The following is a 23401-nucleotide window of genomic DNA, read 5'->3' on the forward strand; positions in this document are numbered from 1 at the left end:
GGCACCCCTGTGTTTGTGCTTCTGAAGGCAAGTAGTTAGACAGGGAAAATGAAGGTGACACGTGTCCCATATTACTTCTGATTTAAAGATCGTAATTGAACCGTGATTTGAAAAGTTGACATGGAATAGACTACCCTCTAGGTAATATGACCTGTTCTTTCAACACTTCTCATATCCACACTAAAGGTGTCATGTTGCAAGGACAGTTTATAAAGACAAAAGTCACAAGCTCGCTTTGGGACTTAGACATATCAGGAGAGAAATGGAAATTTTCATCTTAGTTATAGTTACCCTACTTATCAACTATACTCATAAACATGATCATCGGATGTGTTGCTATCGTCACTTTCTGGATCATCTACTCGCTTATGATGTTTTTGTGAGAAGTATGATCTTGCGAGTAAAAACATTTATATCTGATACCAAGAAAAATCATTTACTGACTAATGACCCATTTTATTTATAAATTCACTGAAGAAGAATTCTGAATGTTATGACAGATACAAGCAGCTTATCCCTTAAGTACTTAAATGAAACCTAAATAATAATCAAATTAATTGTCACACAAGAATACAAACAAAGCCACCACTTTTTAACTTTTTGCACTCGGATGTCGAGTGTGACTCGACACGGTTAGCATCGGTAGCAGCTCATGTGTCGAATTGTATTGAATGTATCAATAATTTGAAATATAAAAAATCCAAATAAATAAGTTTGTATGAAAAGAAACTCCAGTTTTTTATTCTACTGCCGCACTTTGTAAAATATGGGGTATTTAAAAAATTAAATCTTGAGTAGAATAAAGAAATCGAGAAAAAAGCAAGCAAGTGCAAAGGGTTAAAATGACCCATCAGTCCATCAAGGTGAGATGGGAAGGGCACAAGCTCTGAAACCAGATGAACTTGGATCTGAGTCCTCACTAACTGTGACCTTGAGCAAGGAACTAAGGGTGAAATCAAAACTTTCTTTGGGGGTTTTACAGAGGTTTGAGGTCAGAGTATCAACAGCAGCTAATATTTACCGCACGCCCATTGTGTGCCTAGCGAAGTATTGATACGCGGCAGCTCATCGATCCTGACAGCACAGCACCGGGAGGGCATCTCAGGGCTCAGACACAGGCATGCGGCCCAGATCGCACAGCCAAGTGGGTGCAGAGCTGGAGTTTATTTATCTTTTAATAAATTTTATTGATTTCAGAGAGGAAAGGAGAGAGAGAGAAACATCAATGATGAGAGAGAATCATGGATTGACTGCTTCCTGCACACTCCCTCCTGGGGATCGAGCCCGCAAACTGGGCATGTGCCCTGACCTGGAATCGAACTGTGACCTCCTCCTTCATAGGTTGATGCTCAACCACTGAGCCACACCAGCCGGGCCAGAGCTGGAATTTAAATCTGCCATTCTCTCAGCATTTACGCTCCTAAGCACCACCGCAGAGAACACGCCATGAGAACCAGTGTGTGAGAAGGGCCGAGCCCGGTCTATTCCTGTCACACCAAGTCCAGACACAGTGTGGTGCAGGGTTCTGCTGCCACTTTACCGAGATCAGCTGCATCAGAGGGGCGTTGTTGGGGTCGTTCGGATCCAGCTTGGACTCTGCTGCCCACTTGGCCAACTTTTTCATGTCCGTCAGTCCTGAGGTGCCGATAGATGAGATGGCATCTGCTCTTTTCAAAGCGCTGGGAAAGAAGTTCATTCTGTGAGGCGGACTTGACCACAGAGCAGTTTGCATCAGGACCACAAAGTCCCAGGATGCATGGCTTAGGACGCTGCTATTCTGCACCACAGGAAGTCTGATAATAAGAACAGACTTCGGCAAGAACAGACTTACTTGAAGATTGTCATTAAACGTGTTGTAAGGCAGTAAATAAGCATGAATGGTGGGAGGAAATATTTGCAAACCATACATCTGATAAGGGGTTAGTATCCAAAATATATAAGAAACTCATACAACTCAGTAGCAAAGAAACCCAAATAATAAAAAAAATGGACAAAGGAACTAAATAGACATTTTTCCAAAGTAGATATTCAAACGGTTGGCAGGTACATGAAAAAGTACTCACCATCACTAATTATCAGGGAAATGCAAATCAAAACCACAGTGGGATATCACCTCATATCTATTAGGATGACTGTTATCAACAAGAGAAGAAACATTGATAGGAATGTAAACTGGTGCAGCCACCATGGGAAACAGTATGGAAGGTCCTCAGGAATTAAAAGTAGAACTATCATGTGATCCAGCAATCCCACTTCTGGGTATAGAGCTGAAGAAAATGAAATCACTATCCCTAAGAGGTACCTGTATCCCCCATTGTCATTATTTATAACAAGAGGCCCAGTGCATGAAATTAGTGCACAGGTAGGGTCCCTAGCGGCTGCTGGCTGCTGGCCAGGGCCTCCCTTCTCCTGCTGCCGGCTGCCAGCTATCAGCTGCCAGCTAGGGCCTTCCTTTGTTCTGCACTGCCCCCTGGTGGTCAGTGCATGTTATAGCGAGCGATAGAACGCTCAGTCAGTTGAACTCCCAAGGGGACACTTTGCATATTAGGCTTTTATATATATATAGATAGCCAAAGTATGGAAACAATCTAAATGTCCAGTGACAGATAGATGGATAAACCAGCCACACGTTACCTCCTGAATCCCATGTTCTGCTGTGACAGTGGAGGGATTAAAGGCGTCCCATTCTCCCCAACGGCCCAGGCCACACTGTGGGACACTTTCCCCGAGGTCATCAGGATCAGCTGATTACTGCCGTCAGCTTCAAATGACAAGGGCACGCCTGGGGAAACACCACATCAGACAGGATGTTGTTTAGAATGAGGGAGCAAGCCCAGTCCTGGTGAGAAAGCAGGCAGTAGACAGTGGAAGGACTGGGTGGGGGTGGCAGGGGTGGAACACATAATTCAGCATCACTGAACTTCTTCAGGTGACAGGCAGCGATGCTCAGAATCGCCGTGTGGCTCTGTCTCTGACAACAGAGTGCAGACATTGTAATGAATGATGCACCCGGAGTGGGGCCATCTGTGTGTACATTCTGGTTCTGACACTCGGCAGCTACGTGACCATAGACAAATGACTTAACCTCTTCATGTATAAAATAAGAATAAGAATGGCATCTCCTTCCAAGGGTTATTTCGAAGACATTCATTCACTTACTCACTCACTCACTCACTCAGAAGACACTTATTTGAGCTCCTACCTCGGGCCAGGTGCTACTCTAGGCACTGAAGACAACAGTAAAGAAACCAAACTGATAAAAATCCCTGATATCAGGCCATTTATATTTGAATAGGAGAGACGGACAATAAGTTAAATGCAATACACAGTATGTTACAGAGTGATAAGTACAAAAGCGAAGCATGTATTAGGGATGGTAGAGAGAAAGTGTGTGTTTGAGGGTGGGCAGGGGTTGAGCTTTCAGGTGGCCAGGGGAGGCTCCAGGAGAGGCGACTTTGGAGTAAAGGCCTGAAGAAGCTGAGCCGGTGAGACGTAGAAATCTTGGGAAAGAGCATTTCTTGGCAGAAGGACCAAGTGTAAGAACCCTGAGGTGGGAGAGTAAGAGGCTGGGGGTGAAGATTAGCGGGTTAAGTGAGGTCACACTGGCAAAGCGCTAGTGCCTGGGAAACAGTGATCACTCAAGAAACGTTTTCTCTTACTAAGCTCTGTGGTCCCAGTACGGCCTCCCTGATTTGGCCCCCGCTGAACGGAAATGAATGATAGGAAGTGTCTGGGCAGTAAGTTCAATCAACCAGAGGAAGAAAAGATTTTCAAGCACTAAATAGAGCAACTTCACACGCTGGATTTCCAACTGATGTTATTAACATGAAACTCTGTAATAGCGTCTCTGTATCTTTCCAAGACTTTTATTACCTATGACACATCCCATCTTGATCTTCCAAATAATCTTATCGGTCTATAAAGGGGGTAGTATTAGATCTACTTTATGAACGAGAAAGATGATATTCAAAGAGGTTATGTAACTGCTAGGATCACAGGGCTTCTCAGTGTCAGAGCCGGGACTAAAGTCTCCCTCCGTCTTCGGGCTTTTAGACAGTGAGTGAGTTTGGGTCTCGGAGTTCTTACAGATCTCCAGCTGTGACCTCACAATAAAGAAACACCTTGAGCCCCAGCCGGTTTGGCTTAGTGGGTAGAGTGTCAGATTGTGGACTGAAGGGTCCCAGGTTCGATTCCAGTCAGGAGCACATGCCTGGGTTGCAGGTTCGATCCCCAGTGCGGGGTGTGCAGGAGGCAGCCAATCAATGATTCTCTCTCATCATTGATGTTTCTGTCTCTCTCTCCCTCTCCCTTCATCTCTGAAATCAATAAAATATTTTTAAAAAATCACCTTTAACAAATGGCAACAGAATCAGACCAATAAGCAGGTATTAGAATGATCAGATACAGTATATTAAAAATATTTTTAATATGTTTAAAAAATAGTGACTGAAGTAAAAAATGACTGAGTCTGAAAAAAGGACAAAAAATTATCACACCTAACCAGACTTATTGGAAAAAAACTGGATAGAATATCTAGAGGTGAAAAAATACTATAAGAATTGAAATGAGAAATGCAATGAGTTGCATTGATTAGGCACAGCCAGTGTGAATTCATAACTCAGAAGACAGATATAAAGAAATTACACAGAATGTGCCAGTGAAAGAGAAAGCTATCAAGTATAAGCAACACAGTGGAAAGAGTGAAATGGCCCATCATTTATCTAACCAGAAGTGCAGGAAAAGATGAGAGAGAATATTAATTAGTAATCTCTCTATTATAGGCATGTAAGTTATTTCAAACTTTACAGCTTTAAAATAATACCACAATGTTCATTTTTTTAATGCACGAAACTCTGTCCTAATTTCAAATTATTTTCTTAGGAAAGATTCCTAGAAGTAGAATTAAGGTATCAAAGGCATTCTAACTGCCCTTAATTCACTCTGCCAAATTGCTTTATACTTGCAGAGCTCTGTGAATTTACTGGCCACCAGTAGCATATCAAAAACAACTTTGCAAAAAGTTGTATGTATTTATTGTTTCAATTTGAATTTCTGATAGCAACTTCAGAATTATCGGGTTGACGGGGAAATGAAAACAAAAAAAGAAAAAAGAAAGATGCGTTCACATCTGACAGTAGAGCTGTGAGCTCCTGAGGAGAGTCCGCTGCCCATACCACTTCCAACTCCCTCGTGGTCCAGGGCCACGTGCTGGTTACTGCTGAACTCCACTTCCTCGATGGGCGCCCTCCCAGTGACAACGGTGGTTTCAGGAATAGGCAGAAACACTTCCGCTAGCAAGGTGGTGCCACTGTGCCCCACCGTTTCATAGACCTGAAACCGAGGAAGAGAAACAGCCACATGAAAGCGGCCACAGGTCACCTGCTGCACGGGACGCTATTCACAAATGTTATGTCTTTTAAGCGGTTGATATCCAAAATATATAAGAAATTCATACAACTTAACATCAAAACTCTCCCCCCGCAAACAATCCAATTAAAAAATGGACCTGGGTAGATATTTTTTCCAAAGAGGATACACAGGCAGCCAACAGACATGAAAAGAGGCTCCCCGTCCCTAATCATCAGAGAAATGCAGATGAAAACCACAATGAGATACCACCTCACACCTGTCAGAATGGCCATCATCAATAAATCGACAAGTACGTGATGATGGGCATGTGGAGAAAAGGGAACCCTCGTGCACTGTTGCTGGGAATGTAAATCAGTGCAGCCTCTGTGGAAAGCAGTATGGCAATTCCTCAAAAAATTAAAAATACAGCTCAGCCCGGCTGGCATGGCTCAGTGGTTGAGCGCTGACCTATGAACCAGGAGCTCACTGTTCGATTCCTGGTCAGGGTTTATGCCCCAGTTGTGGGCTCCATCCTCAGTGTGGGGTGTGCAGGAGGCAGCCAATCGATGATTCTCTTTCATCATTGATGTTTCTGTCTCTCTCTTCCTCTCCCTTTCTCTCTGAAATCAATAAAAATATATTTAAAAAATGAGATCAGGGTGCACGCTAAGTCCAACATGAGTATCTCTGTAAGAGACAAAAGGACACATGGAGCTACAGAGAAGGTCATGTGAAGATGAAGGCTGAGCCTGGAGTTAGGCCATCATAAGCCAAGGAACTCCCAGAGCCACCAGAAGCTGGAAGGGGCCAGGAAAGACCCTTCCCCCGCCTCTCCGGAGCTCCTGGAGGGAGCGTGGCCTTGCTGACCCTGGGTGTCAGACTTCAGGGCTTTCAGGATTGAGAGAGTAAACATCTGCTGTTCTAAGCCACCACATTTGCATTGCTTAGTATGGGAGCCCTAGGAAACTAAAACAGACAGAAATAAACATATTGCTAATGGTGGAATTTAAATTAGTAGGGAGATTTATTTTTTTTGGGGGTGTCCTAACACCTGTAACTCCTCTCCCAACCCCTCTCTTAACTACCTGTGACTATAGCATAACTGATTTCTCTGGTACATTATGCCAGGGTCCTGGTAGAGGGGGAGACTGATTCCTCTGATGAATGAGCCAGAGGTTCTCCCCACCTCCACCCTCCCTCAACGCCTCCCTTTTCTCGAAGCACACCCTTGAGCACTGTGGCCAGCATTACTCTGTCCACATTTTGAGGAGGCGAGTTGGGGTAACAGACCTCCTTCTGCCAAACCTTACGCACAGACATGTCCAGGAGGAGGCTGACCCTTGAGAACCTACCAGGAGGCTGGCATAGCCAATGGGTGACAGCCAACCGCCTTGCTCCTGCGATGACCAAGATATTCCTAGGACGGTGACCATCATTACAATGCGTACCTGCAGCGTTAAACTCTCTGGCCAGTTGACTATTTGCAAACTGAAAATCTGTCCAAAGTGAACTCGGAAGTCTGCCCCGAGTGGCCGCCCTTCGGTCCTGGACACCTCCTTGTCATTGAAGATCACCTTTAAATACACCGAGCGCCTCTTGACATCTTCCCTTCGTAAGACCTCTGCCCTGCAAAGGGAGACAGTTGGCAGGTGAGGCTGGTGTTTGTTGACTGAGGATAACTTGAGTGCTTGGCAGATGGACACTGAACAGGACAAGATATGCTGGAGGTGACGCTGCCAGTCATGTTAGTCCTCACGGAACCCAAAGGACTCCATAGCTCACTGAGCTTCTATAATAAAGATTGTGATTGGGAGGAAGAGGCCAGAAAGGCCATCGGGATTTAAGAACTGGGTCCAAGCATCCTGTACAACAGTTTCCTTAATGTTTTTCAAACAAGCCTTACATTTGTGTGCCAAAGCTTTAAGTGACCAGACACATCAATTCTTAAATGGAGAGAATTCAAACCATAAGGGGCAGTAGTGATTTATATTTGGGTGGGACATTTTTATCCTGAAAATATAACACATATCGTAGCCGTTAGGCCATGTTGGCTTCTCTGAGATTCAAGCTGGTTTTGTTTGCTTGTTTGTTTTGTTTTAGTTTGCTTTGTTTCTTAACACTTTCCAATAGTGAGTGATGGCTCTCTGCATGCAGGGGATTGAGAAATGTCCCTTATTTTTAAAGGTCATTTGAATCCCCAACAAAGGTATCCTTGGGAAGTATTATTCTTAAAGCCAGGAAGTTAAAAAAATATATCAAAACCAACAAGAGTGGCCATTCACTTTACTATGTATATGTGCAAAGATGCCCACCCCAAACTCCGATTGTTGGTTAAGTCAATGGCAACTCAAGCTTGTTAAGGAAAGGCGAGGCTTCAGATGCCTGACTTAGTATCCACAACTCCCTTGGTAGGCTCTGCAAGTTCAGCAAAGGGCGAAGCTGGCCTCTGGAGTGGCTGAAATCAAGGGCTGAGGGGAGACCTGGGTGTCTGTGCCTGGGAGAGGGGTGCTACCGGTGGACAGAAAACATGAAAATGGAACTCCCATTTGACCCAGTAATCCCACTCCTGGGAATATATCTGAAGAAACTAGAAACACCAATCAGAAAGGATATATGCACCCCTATGTTCATAGCAGCACAATTCACCATAGCTAAGATTTGGAAACAGCCTAGGTGCCCGTCAGCAGATGACTGGATCAGAAAACTGTGGTACATCTACACAATGGAATACTATGCTGCCATAAAAAAGAAGGAATTCTCATCATTTGCAGCAACCTGGATGGAATTGGAGAATGTTATGTTAAGTGAAATAAGCCAGTCAATGAAAGAAAAATACCACATGATCTCACTCATTTATGGATAATAAAGAACATTATAAACTTGAACAAAAATATAGATACAGAGACAGTAAAGCATCAAACAGACTGTCAAATTACAGGGGGAAAGTTAGGGAGAGGTGGGGGAGATAAGAGATCAACCAAAGGACTTGTATGCATGCATATAAGCATAACCAATGGATGCAAAACTCTGGGGAGTGAGGGCATATATGGGAGTGGGGTGGGGGGTGGCAATGGTAAGATATGTACACATATAATACCTTAATAAAAAAAATTGAAAAAATAAAAAAAAGAAAACACACAGTGAAGTTATAGATAAAGGCTCCAGATCAAAAGCCATGCAGGCAGCAACTGTGAAGAGTGCCCTCTAGAGGCAGATTCATGTACTGGGCTCCTGGGAAGCCAGCAGGGATGCATTAACTAGGGAGGTGAACCACAGGGAGTCACCAAACTATGGACAAATATGGGCAATTTCATGTGGTTCAATCAAATATATGTCTGCAGAGAGTTAACGATTCTCCTGATTGCATGGTGTCGGTCAGGGGGTGTACAGGAGATGCACACTCCACACCGGGTGTATGTGTGTGCATGTGCACCGGTATGTCTGTGCGTCACCTGTCAACCTCACCTGGGACACTGGTCGTTGGGTGTCACGTTCCCAGCTAGGCTCAGCTCTGGGACCAGCATGGGCTCCCCGGGCCTCCTCCTGCTCCGGGCTGCTCTCTCCCGCACCTGCTGCTCCAGCACTGCCTGCCGGGTGGGCTCTGGGGGGATGGGTTTCATGGGACCCTCCCCAGGAGATGGCTCCTCCACCTCCTCCTCATGGTGTTCTTCGGATGCTTGTTTCTTTTTCTTTTTCTTGGCCCTCTGTTGGGTGAGAGGCAACCTTATGTCAGACAGAAATGTTGGGATTTCACTGAAGAACACAGTCTTCAGAATCCGATAGACCTGGATGCAAACCCAGCTCCCCCTCAGATAACCGTGTGCGCTCAGGCAGGTTACAAAGCTACCTGGCCTCTCCGTGCCTCGGTTTTCTCTTCTACAAAATGGGGACAATCATGGGAAACTCCTTCAGGGCTGATGAAACGGGGTAATTAATGCCTGTAAAGCACTCATCACAGTGCCTGGTCCCTAGAAAGAGCTTTAAAAAGTTAGCTATTTAAATGATTATTAATATAGATTCTCAAGGCCAAGGACACATCTTGAAATTAAAGTGAGGTTGTGTCCTGGCTGGCATGGCTCAGTGGTTGAGCATGGACCTATGAACCAGGAGGTCATAGTTCTATTCCCAGTCGGGGCATCTGCCTGGGTTTCAGGCTCGATCCCTGGTGTCGGGTGTGCAGGAGGCAGCCTATCAATGATTCTCATCATTGATGTTTCTATCTCTCTCTCCCTCTCCTTCTCTGAAATCAATTAAAAAAATATATATTTTTTAAAGTGAGGCTGTGAGCAGGACTGGCACTGCTGGTCCCCTTCATCTATTACTTATTGCCCTTGGATTCAATTTTGCAGCTCATGTGTACAAAGTTATGTAGTTTTCTGAGGGAGACCCCAAAGCATCAATGCCCTCCATTCAATGGGATGATGCATGTAACATGCCTGACACATACATGAGCCAGTACTGTTATGACTTGTTTGTTCACTGAGATAGCCACAGAGTGGTAACAGAGAGCTAACAGTGATAGCAAGAGTAACTTTCCCAAAAACACACAGTTGGAAAACTCTGGCTCTCTGGTTTCAGCTAGCTCTGCAGCTTTTTAAATAAGTGTGTTCATTAGCCAGTTCATTCACTCATTCTTTTGTTCTCTGGCAAGGCGGCAAGGAGAGAGACAGAGCAGAGCCAGCAGGAAACCCCAGTCTGGCTTACCCAGTTTCCCTCCTTCTGTCTCATGGGGTGCCCTCCAGACCCTGCCCCTCCCCCAGGTCAGCCCAGTTCAAGGCTGAGGCTCTGTGTGCGAACCTGAGCTTTCTTCCAGGCTTTCCACTGCTGATACTCGGTTCTGTATTCTTCCATCTTCTGCTCGAACTCTTCCGAGTGTTCTTCCAGCAATTCGCTTATTTCAGTTTGAATTTCTGCTTCATATGCTTCTTTGTCTGCTTTTTGGTCCACTTTTTCCCTTTAAAATAATTTACAGTACCTTGGTTATTTCTTGAAATGAAGTAATAGAGTAATAATAGCAATTAGCAATCCCCTAAGGCCGTGGTCGGCAAACTGCGGCTCGCGAGCCACATGTGGCTCTTTGGCCCCTTGAGTGTGGCTCTTCCACAAAATACCACGGCCTGGGTGAATCTATTTTGAAGAAGTGGCGTTAGAGGAAGTTTAAGTTTAAAAAACTTGGCTCTCAAAAGAAATTTCAATCGTTGTCCTGTTGATATTTGGCTCTGTTGACTAATGAGTTTGCCGACCACTGCCCTAAGGCACGAACGTTTACAGATTTCTAGGATTCTACCTAAGAAATCCATTTGGAAGCACAGTGACACCTCAAATTTATAAACATTGGGGAAGTCTGGCTCAAAAATGTAGTTCCATCTCTGATATATAAGGAGGCATTCCCTTCCTCCTTGTTATTCGGAAACATGAATGAGCTGGTGGGAATTGGGAACTTGCGCAGGAAAAACGTTATGCTGTATCATAAGGTGGCTAGAGGAACCACGGATGTGAACGAAGGGCACTCCAGAAGAAGTTAGGAAGAAGCACTTAGGGAGAAACCGGGCCCAAGTTTTATGAAAGTGACAACCTAGAGGTGACCTGAAGGGCAAATCTGCTATAAATTTCAGTTTATCCTAAACTTAGGAGGGAAGCAAGGAAGAAGAAAACAATCTTATAAGTATTCATGTTCTCCGTTGAAGTTAGAAGGGTAGCCTGGGAGACGGAATTTAGAAGTAGAAACACCGAATTTCTGGGAGACATCCACAGTTTCTGTGGGAGAAACTCTTTGAATTTGTTTTTCAGGAACTAACATTCAACGAGCACACACCCAGTGGCAGGTGCTCTGCTGGGGACCAGAGTTCCAGTGGCGACAGGGTCCCTGACCTCACAGAGCAGTTTACATTGGGAGGATGTCTTCTCAGCCTCTGATGGCTACAACCCCCCAAAATCACCATCCGCAGCTCTCTTTGGCTAAAACATGGCTGATTTCAAAGCCAAGCATCAGCTCATTGCCCACACTGGTCGCTTTCGTGTTGGTATACGGACACAACACTCATTCAGAAGAAACCATCAGGAGGGGACCAACACCAGCAGAGAGACTCTTGAATCAATACACAGAACACGGCTTTGCTGTGCTAGCTGCGCTCTTGCTCATGGATCAAAGCCTAGTGAATGAGGCCTCCTTAGCATAAGTGCTATCAAAGCATACCTTCCCCACACCATGCCCTGGGCAGCTCCAAGTGAGCTGGAGATGGATGTGAAAGGTAAAGCTGTAAAGACTGCAGAAGACAATATATAGACCACATGGACTATCTCATGACTCAGAGGTTTTCTTCAGCAGATATGAAAAGCACCAATCACAAAAGTCTAAAATATCCTTTTCAAAGTTAAGAACTATTCACCAAAAAGCAGCAGAAAGGGAGTAAAAAGACAGGTTCAGATGGGAGAGGCCACTGCGACAGGCACCATCCACAAAGGTCTCGTGAGCAGGGTGTGTGCCAAACTCCTACGAATTATGAAAACGGTAAAAGGACGATCAATCCAGGTCAAAAATCAACAAAAGCCTTGAACAGACACCACAGAGAAGAGGAAACCAAGGTGGCCAACTCAGGTATGGGAAATAAAAATTAAAAGATGCCATCACTAGATTAGCACAATGTTCATGTTGGACATCAGGCGAGATGGATATGACCTGGACCTATGGGGACACTGGTCAGAGTACAAATCAGCTCAATCAGTCTGCAAAAATGTCTGGATTCAGCATGTAAATGTAAATTCTTGGCAAAATGCCCCCTTAAGAATCCACAATTTCACTTCCAGGTATACTTCTGGAAGGTTAGGGACACGAACCCTAAAAGACATGTCCACAAAAATGTCCACAGAAGTGCTGTTTATAACAATTGAAAAATGGGATCAACTCAATGTCCACCAACAATAAGATGGAGAAATCCTATGATATTCATATAATGAAGAATTGTAAAGCAAAGAAACTGCAGCTATGTGCCAAAAAGTAGATGGATCTCACATAGTATTAAAGAAACCACTGTGTGTTAGCTAAAGAATACACACAAAATACTTTTATTTACGGAAAAGTAAAAAACTATATGTTCCCAGGGATTATACATCAATGGCAAACCTATAAATAAAATCAAGTAAACACTGATCAGAAAAGTCCAGAAAAGGGTTACTTCCGGAACAAGGGGGGTCGAGTTGGGGTTAGGAACACGGGGGCTGCCAGGTTATGTTTTATTTCTGAATCTGGGGAGTGGTTACATGGTTATTCATTTGTAAGTATTTTTTGCGATGATTTTTTAAACTGTACCTGTGCTTTATACATTTTTCTCTATGATATAACCCAATAAAACAATTTTTGAAAAAACCTACTTTCTCAAAACAAGTTTCAAGGGCGTGTTTGTAAACCTTTGGAACTCTCGCAGGGACTTCATTTCTTTCCAGACTTTTATGATGGTCTTAAGCAACGTTCGATCTATTTCTTGTTCAGCGTCACGGAGTTTTCTTGTTTGCCTATAAGATATAATACACACACACACACACACACACACACACACACACACACATATATAAAGTTATTTAGCTGTGTTTGCAAATTAAAAAGAACTAATAATGCTGTAGTGATTGCATATTTAAGAGCTATAATATAGAAAACCAAAACTATGAATGCAAATTTGAATACAATAGGATGTTGATATATTTTGAGAAGGTCTTTTCTTTCCTTCTTGCTAGGTGAATCTGACTTCAACTTAACTAAATTAACTTTTAAAATTATTATTAATACAATGTACCTTTAACAAATCGCCACCGTTGACACTATAAACATAGAGCCCCATATGTGCAGTTTTCATGGACTAAATTATTGTTAACATGGGGCGGTTGTTGCTGTCCCAGTGAACAACAAATATATTCAAGTCTGTGTTAGCACAAATCACAGTTCTCCCTTTAGTAGGAGACGAAGTAATGTTAGTGGGTGCCTTGGTGAGTTTTCAGTGCTAACTAGAGGAAAGGTATTCTTGGCCTGATTTGAAGAGGTATCCTTGGGAAATGCTTCCGTTTTCATTTCCATTATTTAAAGTGTTTGCCAATTATCTAGTGCCTTACTTTAAGCTCTCTATGACTGATAGCCTAATCCAGAACCCAAATGTACTCTATTATGCCATTAATTAATTAGACAGGTTTTTGTCTTGAGCAAGTACCAGGTGCCATGTCAGGGGATTCAGAAGTGTCCCTGTCGTCAGAAAGTTTAGCTCAGGAGACAGGCACATAGATAAATGACTGGAACATCCAATGTGAGCTTGGCCTAAGAGAGCTTGACCCCCAGAAGGCAGGCCTGAGCCTGGGGTTGTCCTTGTGATGACTAAGCCTGTGGAGAAGATACAGAGAAGCACAGAGGGATGGTTTTCTAATCATTCGACTGGTGGCCGTGGAAAAGGAAGATGACAGCCAGTTAGTGATTGGGTGGCCAAGAGTCCGGACTCTCTGCAGAAGGTGGAAAAGCAAGAATGCAGTGAACGAGAATAAGAAGCATTCTTCTTGAGGAGCAGCAAGGCATTACGGTTAAGGACACAAATGTGGGAATCACTCCCCAGATGTAAATCCTGCTCCTATTGTTTACTAGCTGGCATGTGTCTTTTCTGTCCATGTGTCCCACATGTGTGTACCTAGGACAAATGAGTACTGTGTCAGGTGTTCTGTAGGGTTAGTAAATGATATCACACAGCAAGCATCCTCTTATGCCTGGATTTTAAAATTCAACATTATTTTATCCATATCGATACATGCAGCGCTAATTCAGTCATTTTGACCGTGGTATAGATGCTTCATGTAACTCTAGCGGATGTGTTCAGTGCTATGGGGTCATTTCTAGTTTCTGATTTTGTAAATGATGCTGTGAAATCCTTGCAGGCACCTACAGGTGCATGTGTGCATGGCTCCTTGGAGGACACACGTCTGAAGCAGAATTTCTGGGTCTTAGCTGAAGGGAATTTCCTCACTTTGCTGGTCTCTGGCCAGGCTGTTCCCTGAAGGGGTGGCTGCAGCAGTATTTATTTCCACCAGCAGAGCGTGCGAGTCACAACATCCTACATCTTCATTCCTTTGTTGGGCTTCCAATTTGGTGTTAATATGATGGCTATATCTCATTGCTTCTTTTGGCTTAATTTCACATGTATTCAGTGCAATCAGAAAAACTGAAAAAACTGAGCTCTCAACAACTGCACATCAAACCGGGGAAAAAAAAGTTACAATTATAGACTTTAACTCACCGAATTTCAGATTTGTACTCATTGATGGCTTTTGGGGTTATATCAACAGACCTATGAGATTTTTCTGGATCAAGGCCCATCTGAACAGCATTTCTTAAAGCTTGGAGCTTAAAAAGACATGGATACATGTTTTGAGTTAGACACTGTCCTCCCTACTGCAGGTCATGTGCCTGGACCCACATATAAAATGACCCATCCACAAAATGACCCAAGGATCCATCATGTAAATGGATGTCCAAAATGAACTTTGACAAAGAGCTGTTTCTTCTATTCTTGGGAATCAAACAACAGTCCTCTGCTCTACCAGCTGAGCTATCGAAGGGATGGACTCCTTCTTCTATTCTTGAAAAAAAAAAAATAAGGAATAGTAAAGAACATTGCATGTCGGTCCTTGTTCTGTGGCCCATATAATCAGAAGGCTCATGAGATATGTTGCTTTTATGTGTGTGTCTCAGACACAAGGTTTTTTCCAAGGCTAAAAGTGGTTCCTTCTGGATCTTGGACTTACACTGATATTTTTGTGATGTGAAGAGAACATAAAATAATAGACTTATAAAAGAAGGTATCATGGAGTTATCTATTTTTGGAGGTAGTATGTTTTAACATCAGGGTAGCAGACTAAAATTTCCCATATTCAAAATTATCCATGAAAATTCCACAGGATGGGATTACATTGGAAACCATTCTAAAATGGATGGCCATTTCTTTGAGCATCAGTTGAAACAACTGACTTGTGTTCAGGTGCCACGTTATGGGGAATTATATATAAAATGAGAATGCTTCTAAGGACGGAGAGATTCTCTAGCTTTGAACAGCCTCAGCATCTGAGGTCACATAAGCAAGACACAGCCAAGCGTCTTTCATCTAATACCCACCCCTGGTAGGTGAGATCGCTTGCACTATTTGCACAAATCTTTCTCTTTTAGCCAAGTGTGTGCCACTGAATTTGCACACGTTCAAGTACATGGTCATGTCCTTCCTTTTGTTTCCGGGTACACCAACATATCATACATCCTAGAAAGAGGGGCCACATGGACATTTGCTGCTGGACCTGTTTCTGTTGATTGGGCCCATCAGAAGAACCAACCCCAACAACAATGAGTGTGGAAGAGTGTACCTTATCAGTAAGAAATTGTGCCTTGTTTCTCTGGCTTCTTGCAAGGTACTGGTCATATAACTGGGCCAGCTTGGCTGCCAAAACATGCTCTCGGCTAAAACACGGATGATGGGTAAAGATTAATCCTGAAATATCAATGTCCAATTGGAAATTTTCAGGAAGGTCTCCAGATCCAATCATATGTTGAGTCCTCTGCACATATCTGACCGCCTGCCAAAGAGAGCAGAGTGGGGGGTGAGGGTGGGGGTGAGGAACACAGTTAAGGCATATACCAGATAATGACCTAATCAGCAATGGAAAGACAGTCAGATGCAAAATACCTCCTACCCTGGTCAAGCCAGAATGATGCTCCATCCCCTTTCCTGGTGGTTTTAGGGGCCTGCTCTTTTCTGAATAGTCGAAAGGTAAAAATAAAAGACAAGAGTGAGAAAGGAAACCATTTTAATCTTGTCTCCAAGGTTTTTTAGATCTCCTCTCTCCCAAGTCAGTCCTAATATTTGTCCCGCAGACTATCCTGTTTCTTAGGTTTTGTCTCTGGGGACCTTGAAATTTTTTTGACCAGAGAAGCATAGATTCTGGTCCAAACTGATCATTATTGGGATCATAGATATACTCTCCATGTACAAAGTAACAGCAGAAGAGGGAGATGGAGCAGCTGAGGAATGGAAATTTCCCCTGAGACATCCATCGATTGCTTCGTGCATAGTGAGCCCAATAAATCCTTCTGTGTTTATCCCGTAAAATCTTTAAGATATGCCCCACAGATCACCACTGCTTTTGAGGTTGGAAGGTGCAAGGTGGAGACCTTTTTGATTCTCTGTCTTCCTTTATGTAGACACTGAATGTGATCAGGAAGTGGGCATTGAGACACATGTTTTTGCAGAATAAAGCTTTTGGAACCTAATTATGCTAACTGGAAAATGACAAGTTTATGCGACATAAATGTATTATTTATTAGTTATGAATTTAAATGGAAGTTGTAGAAACTCTAGTGAGAACTGAAGCGTCTATCTTTCATAAACTGTGGGTAACTTTCAGTAATCTCTTCACTTAATTCCTTTTCATGGCAACATCTAAAGAGGCTGGGCTGGGGGAAGTCTTGGATTCCAGCTCTGGTTCTAACTCTAATTTGCTCTGGAACCTTGGTGAGGTTGCTACACATCCCTGAGCCTATTTCTCCATCTGTAGGAGTGGAAGGCTGAGAAAAGATTAGCATTTTGTAGATCACTAGGCAGCATATCAACCACTTCACATATACCATCTCATTTCTTCCACAAAGATGAGTGGATGTCTGCGATGTGCTGGGCCTGTCTCCAAGCAGCCACTGCATTAGGAGGAGGACTGGGATCTGACCTTTATAACACGAGGAGGGAAGGATAAGGCCTGGGGTGTGCACAGGGAGGCTGGGAAGCCCAGTAGAGGGGACTCCTATGATTATAAGATTCTAACATTCTCCCCTCTCAGACTAAGAATAGGAAAGGGAGGTCAAGATTGTTTATGTGTGTGTGTGTGTGTGTGTGTGTGTGTGTGTGTGTGTACATACATGCAATTTTGTACAGAAGTATACTCCCACAGGTTATCTGCTTTTCAGTTACTATTAGTCATTGAAATAGTACTGGTAGTCACACTTACAGCAAAGCATGTACATATGAGCTTTCATTTACCAGTAAATTTGTCCTGGCTTGGTGTTGCTGTCTGTTTTGCACTGGTAAGAATATATGAGTTTATTTCTTTTTAGCCATTTAATCTCATACTTTGTCCTCTGCCAGGTTAGTAGACTATTAATGTATATTTAGGACTTAGGATTCTCTGCAAGAGTTCAATGGAGTGTATCCTACATTTATTTTAATAAAACAACACATTTTCTCCAAAAATAGCATTCAAAAATAGCATTTTGAAAAAAGCATTAAAAATGTCTTTGATGAGAAGATCGGTAGATATTTTGTTTTTTAAAGAAGTCCTTGTAAACCAGGATGTGTTTACAAATAGGAAAGAATTGACTATGTCCCAGTCCCTTCCAAAATAGGCTGAATTGCATCTCCCTTTGGATTTACAGGGCAGAAAGCCCATCCTGCATGGGTCTTATTCCACCAATAGTTTGTATGTTATGAAAGCCCTAGTTCTGGTCATTACGATCCTTACACTTTAGATGGCAACAGTGGAGATCCAGTTCTTTCCTCTTTTATTCCAGTAAAAGTATTCAATTATCACCTGCATTCACGTTAGAAGTTTTTACTCTGTGTGTGGTCACGATGTGTCTTGTGAGCACCCAGACTACCTGGGTGACTTAGAACATTCCCACCTCACAAAGGCATGTACAACTGAACATCCTGCCACAGACTTAAAGGAACATTCCTGCCTAATTGCTTGGCTCTGGCGGGGTCTTGCCTTGCCTTTCCTTTTACATGGGGTATGAGATCACTCAGGTGTGGCTCTCAGGTTCCATCTTGTACTCTTCTTGGTGAATAAGTAACGTTGGCAGCATAGTTTCGGTTACTTAAAATATTACCTGGGGCACCTGTACTTTGTGTCTCTTTCCCCAAATCTGCATTAGCCCGTGTTCAAGTGATTATTGGTGGCCTCTGCTGTAAGCTGAGCTCAACGAAGTAAAAATAGCTCCCAGGACTCTTGGGAGTCATTGGGCAAGACCACTCCAAAGACCCCAACTCTCCTCCTATTGGGGAGGAAGACCCCCTGGTTTGTTGTCTTTCTTTGCTACAATTTCTCCCAAGAATAAATAACATTGATAGGGCATATTATTTTAATTTTGAAATTGATTTAATCCTTCAGTCTTTAATTGAAAACTGAAAACCAGAACTAGCAGCGATGGTGCATATGGACCATCTGCTGACGTTCTCAGCATGAGTAGAGATGCATGCCCATGGGAAAATAATAAAGTTGTACAGAAAAATAATAATTATTGGCGGGATTAAAATCCAAGTGTCCATATTTGCCCTGGAAAAACAGTAGCAACTTAAGCAAGATGACAGAAAGGAAAGAAGAAAAGTAAGAGCAACTAACCTGAATATGCAAGTAAGACACTGACTCAGCCATCCCACCTGGTAAACCTGCTCCCGGTTAAAGAAGGGATTAGGTGAGCACAGTGGACTCCCTTATAAATACGCCTGCTATCTGTTCTTTATGTGTAAGATGTAAATTATTTAAAAAATAAATCAAAGTAGAACACTACAAATTCAGTACTCCAAGTGATTCAAGCAGCAAAGCACTTTCAAGCAAAGGCACCTATTAAAAATGAGAGGAAGGTTTACCTTCTTATACAGCGTTTCGAGCTCTGCGTGAATGTCTTGCTCCTGGGTCAAGGCTGGCGGCCGGGAAGGGGAAGGCCTGATGGGGTTGGGCAGGGCTAAGATTCTGCCGTCATCTCCGAACCACCTTCTGTCCTGGGGAGCAGGCAGAGGGAAGGACATTTTCTTCTCATTGGACAGAAACGGTTTACAAAATAAACAACATTTGCAGAGAAATTCCAGGTCCGCACACACATCTCATGTACCTTCCCCCTCCCCCAATAGATCTTCTACAGTCTCTGTTTCCATTAGAAATTGAGTCTTCATGAATGTCTCTACAATTAATTTAAGATATAGTCCTCACTACCACCCCCTCCCCCTGCAAAAAATAAAAATAAAAAACTTTAAGAAAAAGCTGTAATAATTGCTATGGAAAATTTTGTATTTATTCATTAAAAATTTAAAGGAAAAAAAAAGGAGAAAAAAAATAGAGAATATTCTATCTTGGACCTTTGAACATTTATTTCTATGAATTGGGAAATTGTTGCCAACATCTGATTTACAGAAGCTGGAATGCAGCTGGCAGAAGATGTGTTTTCAGCAGTGAGAGGGTGTGCCGTTTTAGATCATTAAACATGCTGAGACAAGTTACAAAAAACTAAATGGCTGTGTATGGACACCCCCAAGGGGAATGAGTTCGGTGGTGCAGTGACTGCCCTGTGGGGAAAGGGATCCCCTGGGTCGCTTGGAACAACGCTGGGAGGGGGGTGTGCTTACGGGCTCCTGCGCCAGCAGCCTGTTCTCCACGATGTTCTGCATGGCCCGCGGCACCTCGGGCCTGGTTCCAATGTACAGGCCTTCGTCCTCCAGGAACCTGGGCTGCACGTTCTCAGGAAGCTTCTTATACGTGGGCACTAGACAGTCCACAGAGAAACGCAGCCACGTCAGTGCCCACCCAACGTTTCCCACTGCAGTGTGGTGAATTAAAGCAACCCCCCGAAGATTTCCTTTCTGGTCTTGGAAAAAGGCCCATTTTCCAGATTAACTTCTCGAAGCAGAACGAAAGAAAAGACAAATGTGTTTACTTGCGATACCATGTTGTAGAGATGAAATAATTCAATACCTAAGTGCAAGGAGCAGTAATGAGGGGTTAATCAGACCGTCTGCTCCAGTACCTGGCCACTCCCCACCTCAAGGAACTCCCCCAGCCAGCTTCCAAACACATAGCTGCTCAAACCCTTGGAATCTCCAAAGTGATAACTGTCCACCCTTTTGTATGCTAATGAGAAGACTTCTGAATGGTTTCAGGATTAGTGTGGTGTCCAGGGAACCAATCACGTGAGGAGACAGTTGGGGCTTTCATCATCCACTTCCTCCACTCCCACCTCTGGGAGAAAAGAGGGACAGAGGGACCAGAGATAGAATTAATCACCAACGGCAGTGATGCAATCGGTCGGTTTTGGAGAGCTTCCTGGTTGGTGACACACACCTTTTGCCCTCTGCATCTCTTCACCTGTGAGATCTATGTTCTTTATATATAAAAGCCTAAGTGACCATCGCAACTGAACAGACAACTGAACAGGCTGCATGGGGCGACTAGGCCGGCAGGGGGGTTAGTGAGGGGCGACCAAACGACTGAGCAGCAGGCTGCGTGGGGCGACTAGGCCGGCAGGGGGGTTAGTGAGGGGCGACCAAACAACCGAACAGCAGGTTGCATGGGGCGACCAGTCCTGCAGGGGGGGCAGTTGGCGGTAACCAGGCCGGCAGGGAGGGGGGCAGTTGGGGGCTACCAGGCCGGCATGGGGGGCAGTACGGGGTGACCAGGCCAGCAGGGGGGGGGGGGGCAAGTTGGGGGCGACTAGGCCGGCAGGGGGTGCAGTTAGGAGCCCGTGGTCCTGGATTGTGAGAGGGATTTCCGGCAGTTGGACATTCCCTGGGGGGTCTCGGATTGGAGAGGGTGCAGGCTGAGCTGAGGGGAACCCTCCCCCCCCCAATGCACTGAGCCTCTCGTTATATAATAAACCAATAAATAGAATTGCTTTCCTGAGTTCTAGGCGCTGTTGTATCTAGTTATCAAACCTGAAGAGGGAGTCAGGGGAACCCCTGATTTGCAGCAAAGTCGAGTAAAAGTGTGTGTAGCCTGGGGACATGCTATTTGGTAATTGCTGTCTGAAGTAGCAGGTAGTCTTGTAGGACTGAGCCCTTAATGTGTGGGGTCTGCACTCACCACTGGTAGATAGAGCAGGATTGAATTGTAGGACACCTAGCTGGCATGGGAGGATTGGTTGGTGTAAGTAAAAACCTACACATCTGGTCACAGGACTGTTCTAGAAGCACTGAGTGTGAGTAGAGGGTGAAACAAATTGTTCCTTTTCACAGTTGACTCTCAGAGCTCCCAGGGATGGTCACTGATATGATGAAGGGGCTCCCATGGCATTCTGGGATTTTTTTCAGTGATTCTGTCCATGATGGCTTGTTCAGTAGATATTTTTCCATGTTGTACGTTTTTTTGTGTGGGTGTGTGGAGATATTTCTTGATTATGAAATCAGATTAGAAACTGGGATCAGTGATGGAGATCTAGCGTCCTTAGACACCATCATCCTCTTGTCACTGGAAGGAAAAGGAAGATGAGCGGGAAGACAGAAAGAGCCGGTACCTGTCCGCCTACTGGGTGTGAATAGGAGTTCTTTCTCCTTCTGCAGCTGAACGTGGACGCTTTCATAATAGGCAGGTCTCACTGCCACGAAATCTTCAGCCCCGTGATCTAAGCCCAAGAGGAAACCCTCCGCATCTCTGCCATTAAGCAGCTCTTCCTCATCCTGCATGGCATTAAGAAAATGACAACAAAAATCATGCCAAGAGGATCAGTTTTTATAGAAAAAATAATCTATGATATTAAACTCACCAAATAGCACCACCTACAATAGTATTACCTACTTATTATTTACTTGTTTATTTAAACAAAAGCATAAAGCTACATGGCCTTTCATATTTACCAAGCGGATTTTCTTTGTTTTTCACTCTTCCCCATACTTGGAAAATGTCAAAATCAGATCGGGCTGAAGTCAGAAGAGACGTGCTAAGGGAAGCTATGAAACCTCAACAACTCTGGCCTCCTTGGAAGGTTGACACTTATTTAAAGAACATGGACTCATAAGGTATGTAGCATCTTAAGCTTCCACCTGGCACCCACCCCAGGCAAATGCACAAGTGTAGGTCCACACACTCTGCTCAGACTGCCCGGAGTCCCAGCCACAGGGATCTTGTCTACTTTTCTGATCCTCAGTTTTCTCAGTTGTAAAATGGGGATATTAATAGAGATGACTTCTTAGGGTTTTGTGAGGATAGAATTAAATGACCCATTTAAAAATCTTAAGCACAGGACCTGAAATTATAAATATTAATGGAAGCATGTTAATTTTGCATAATTGAGGATTTTTCACACGTTTTCTCTTTTTCTTTCTCTTCTCCCTTTCCTCCTAATTTCTCCTTTTTAAAAATCAAGGCTTTTTAAAAAACACACACACAGCAATACCTTTTAAAATCCTGTGGAGACTTGCAGGTAGCTGAAGACACTGCAGCCGCCCAGCTACCTGCCTCCTATATTTCCTCCCCAAACAATAAGAAAGGAAAAGTAATCTATGTGGTAATGAAGCTAACTTGAAGACAGAGAATGCCAAACACCTCAAAAAAGGAAGGAGGTCTCTTGCTCCTGCCCTACTTGCACTTGTGATGAGCAAAGACCAAAGATTGGGAAAAACTGCAGCGAAGACAGAAAAAGGAAATGAGTGAAAGGGCCTCGAGATGATCTAAAACTCCCGCCAGAAAGACTAAGTCCACTTTGAGTATGAAAATGTGAACAAAGGTCTGGGCAGGCCAGAGCATGGACTACAGGAGAGGGCTCCACATGCAGATGACTTCTAAGGGCATGTTTTGCCCGGCCGGTGTAGCTCAGTGGTTGAGCATCGACCTATGAACCAGGAGGTCATGCCCCACTCTGGGGATCTTGAGCCCACAACCCAGGCATACGCCCTGATGGGGAATTGAACTGTGACCTCCTGGTTCATAGGTTGACGCTCAACCACTGAGCCATACCAGCCGGGTAAGTCCTTTACACACTTTTACAGGCATGCTCTCTTTTATTGTACACATACCACTCACAATTATGGAATCTGAGTTGTAGCTTGGGTGTGGCACGGGGCACCAAAAGCTGCTTGCCTGTAAGGTTGTGGGGGCAAGAAAAATCTGCAAGCCACATTGTTCTGCTTTGTTTTCTTTCTCCACAGAAGATGGACAGATTTAATTCAAGGCCCTCACTACCCAAATTGTGGGGTGACATCAAAGGCTACAGAAGGTTATGTGAAGCTAGTACCCCCTTTCTTTCACCCAAGACATGGATGAGCTGTTCTGTGTGGCGGTGGCA

At 43.9% G+C, this 23401-nt stretch overlaps 1 protein-coding gene across 1 annotated transcript in view; it reads right to left on the bottom strand.

Annotated features, from left to right (window-relative positions):
- Positions 1-23401, bottom strand: part of CC2D2A (coiled-coil and C2 domain containing 2A) — a 72931-nt gene that overhangs the window by 36432 nt on the left and 13098 nt on the right. The window contains exons 8-19 of the mRNA XM_054708080.1: positions 21635-21797; positions 19755-19891; positions 19002-19133; positions 15733-15942; positions 14616-14722; positions 12721-12861; positions 10147-10303; positions 8815-9053; positions 6798-6975; positions 5175-5331; positions 2635-2782; positions 1541-1679 (exon numbers count right to left, since the gene is read on the bottom strand). Of these exons, the coding sequence (XP_054564055.1) occupies positions 1541-1679; positions 2635-2782; positions 5175-5331; positions 6798-6975; positions 8815-9053; positions 10147-10303; positions 12721-12861; positions 14616-14722; positions 15733-15942; positions 19002-19133; positions 19755-19891; positions 21635-21797 (1908 nt within the window). The remainder of the gene's footprint in view (positions 1-1540; positions 1680-2634; positions 2783-5174; positions 5332-6797; positions 6976-8814; positions 9054-10146; positions 10304-12720; positions 12862-14615; positions 14723-15732; positions 15943-19001; positions 19134-19754; positions 19892-21634; positions 21798-23401) is intronic.

Source organism: Eptesicus fuscus, chromosome 2 (assembly GCF_027574615.1).
Source record: "Eptesicus fuscus isolate TK198812 chromosome 2, DD_ASM_mEF_20220401, whole genome shotgun sequence".
Classification (NCBI taxonomy): domain Eukaryota; kingdom Metazoa; phylum Chordata; class Mammalia; order Chiroptera; family Vespertilionidae; genus Eptesicus; species Eptesicus fuscus.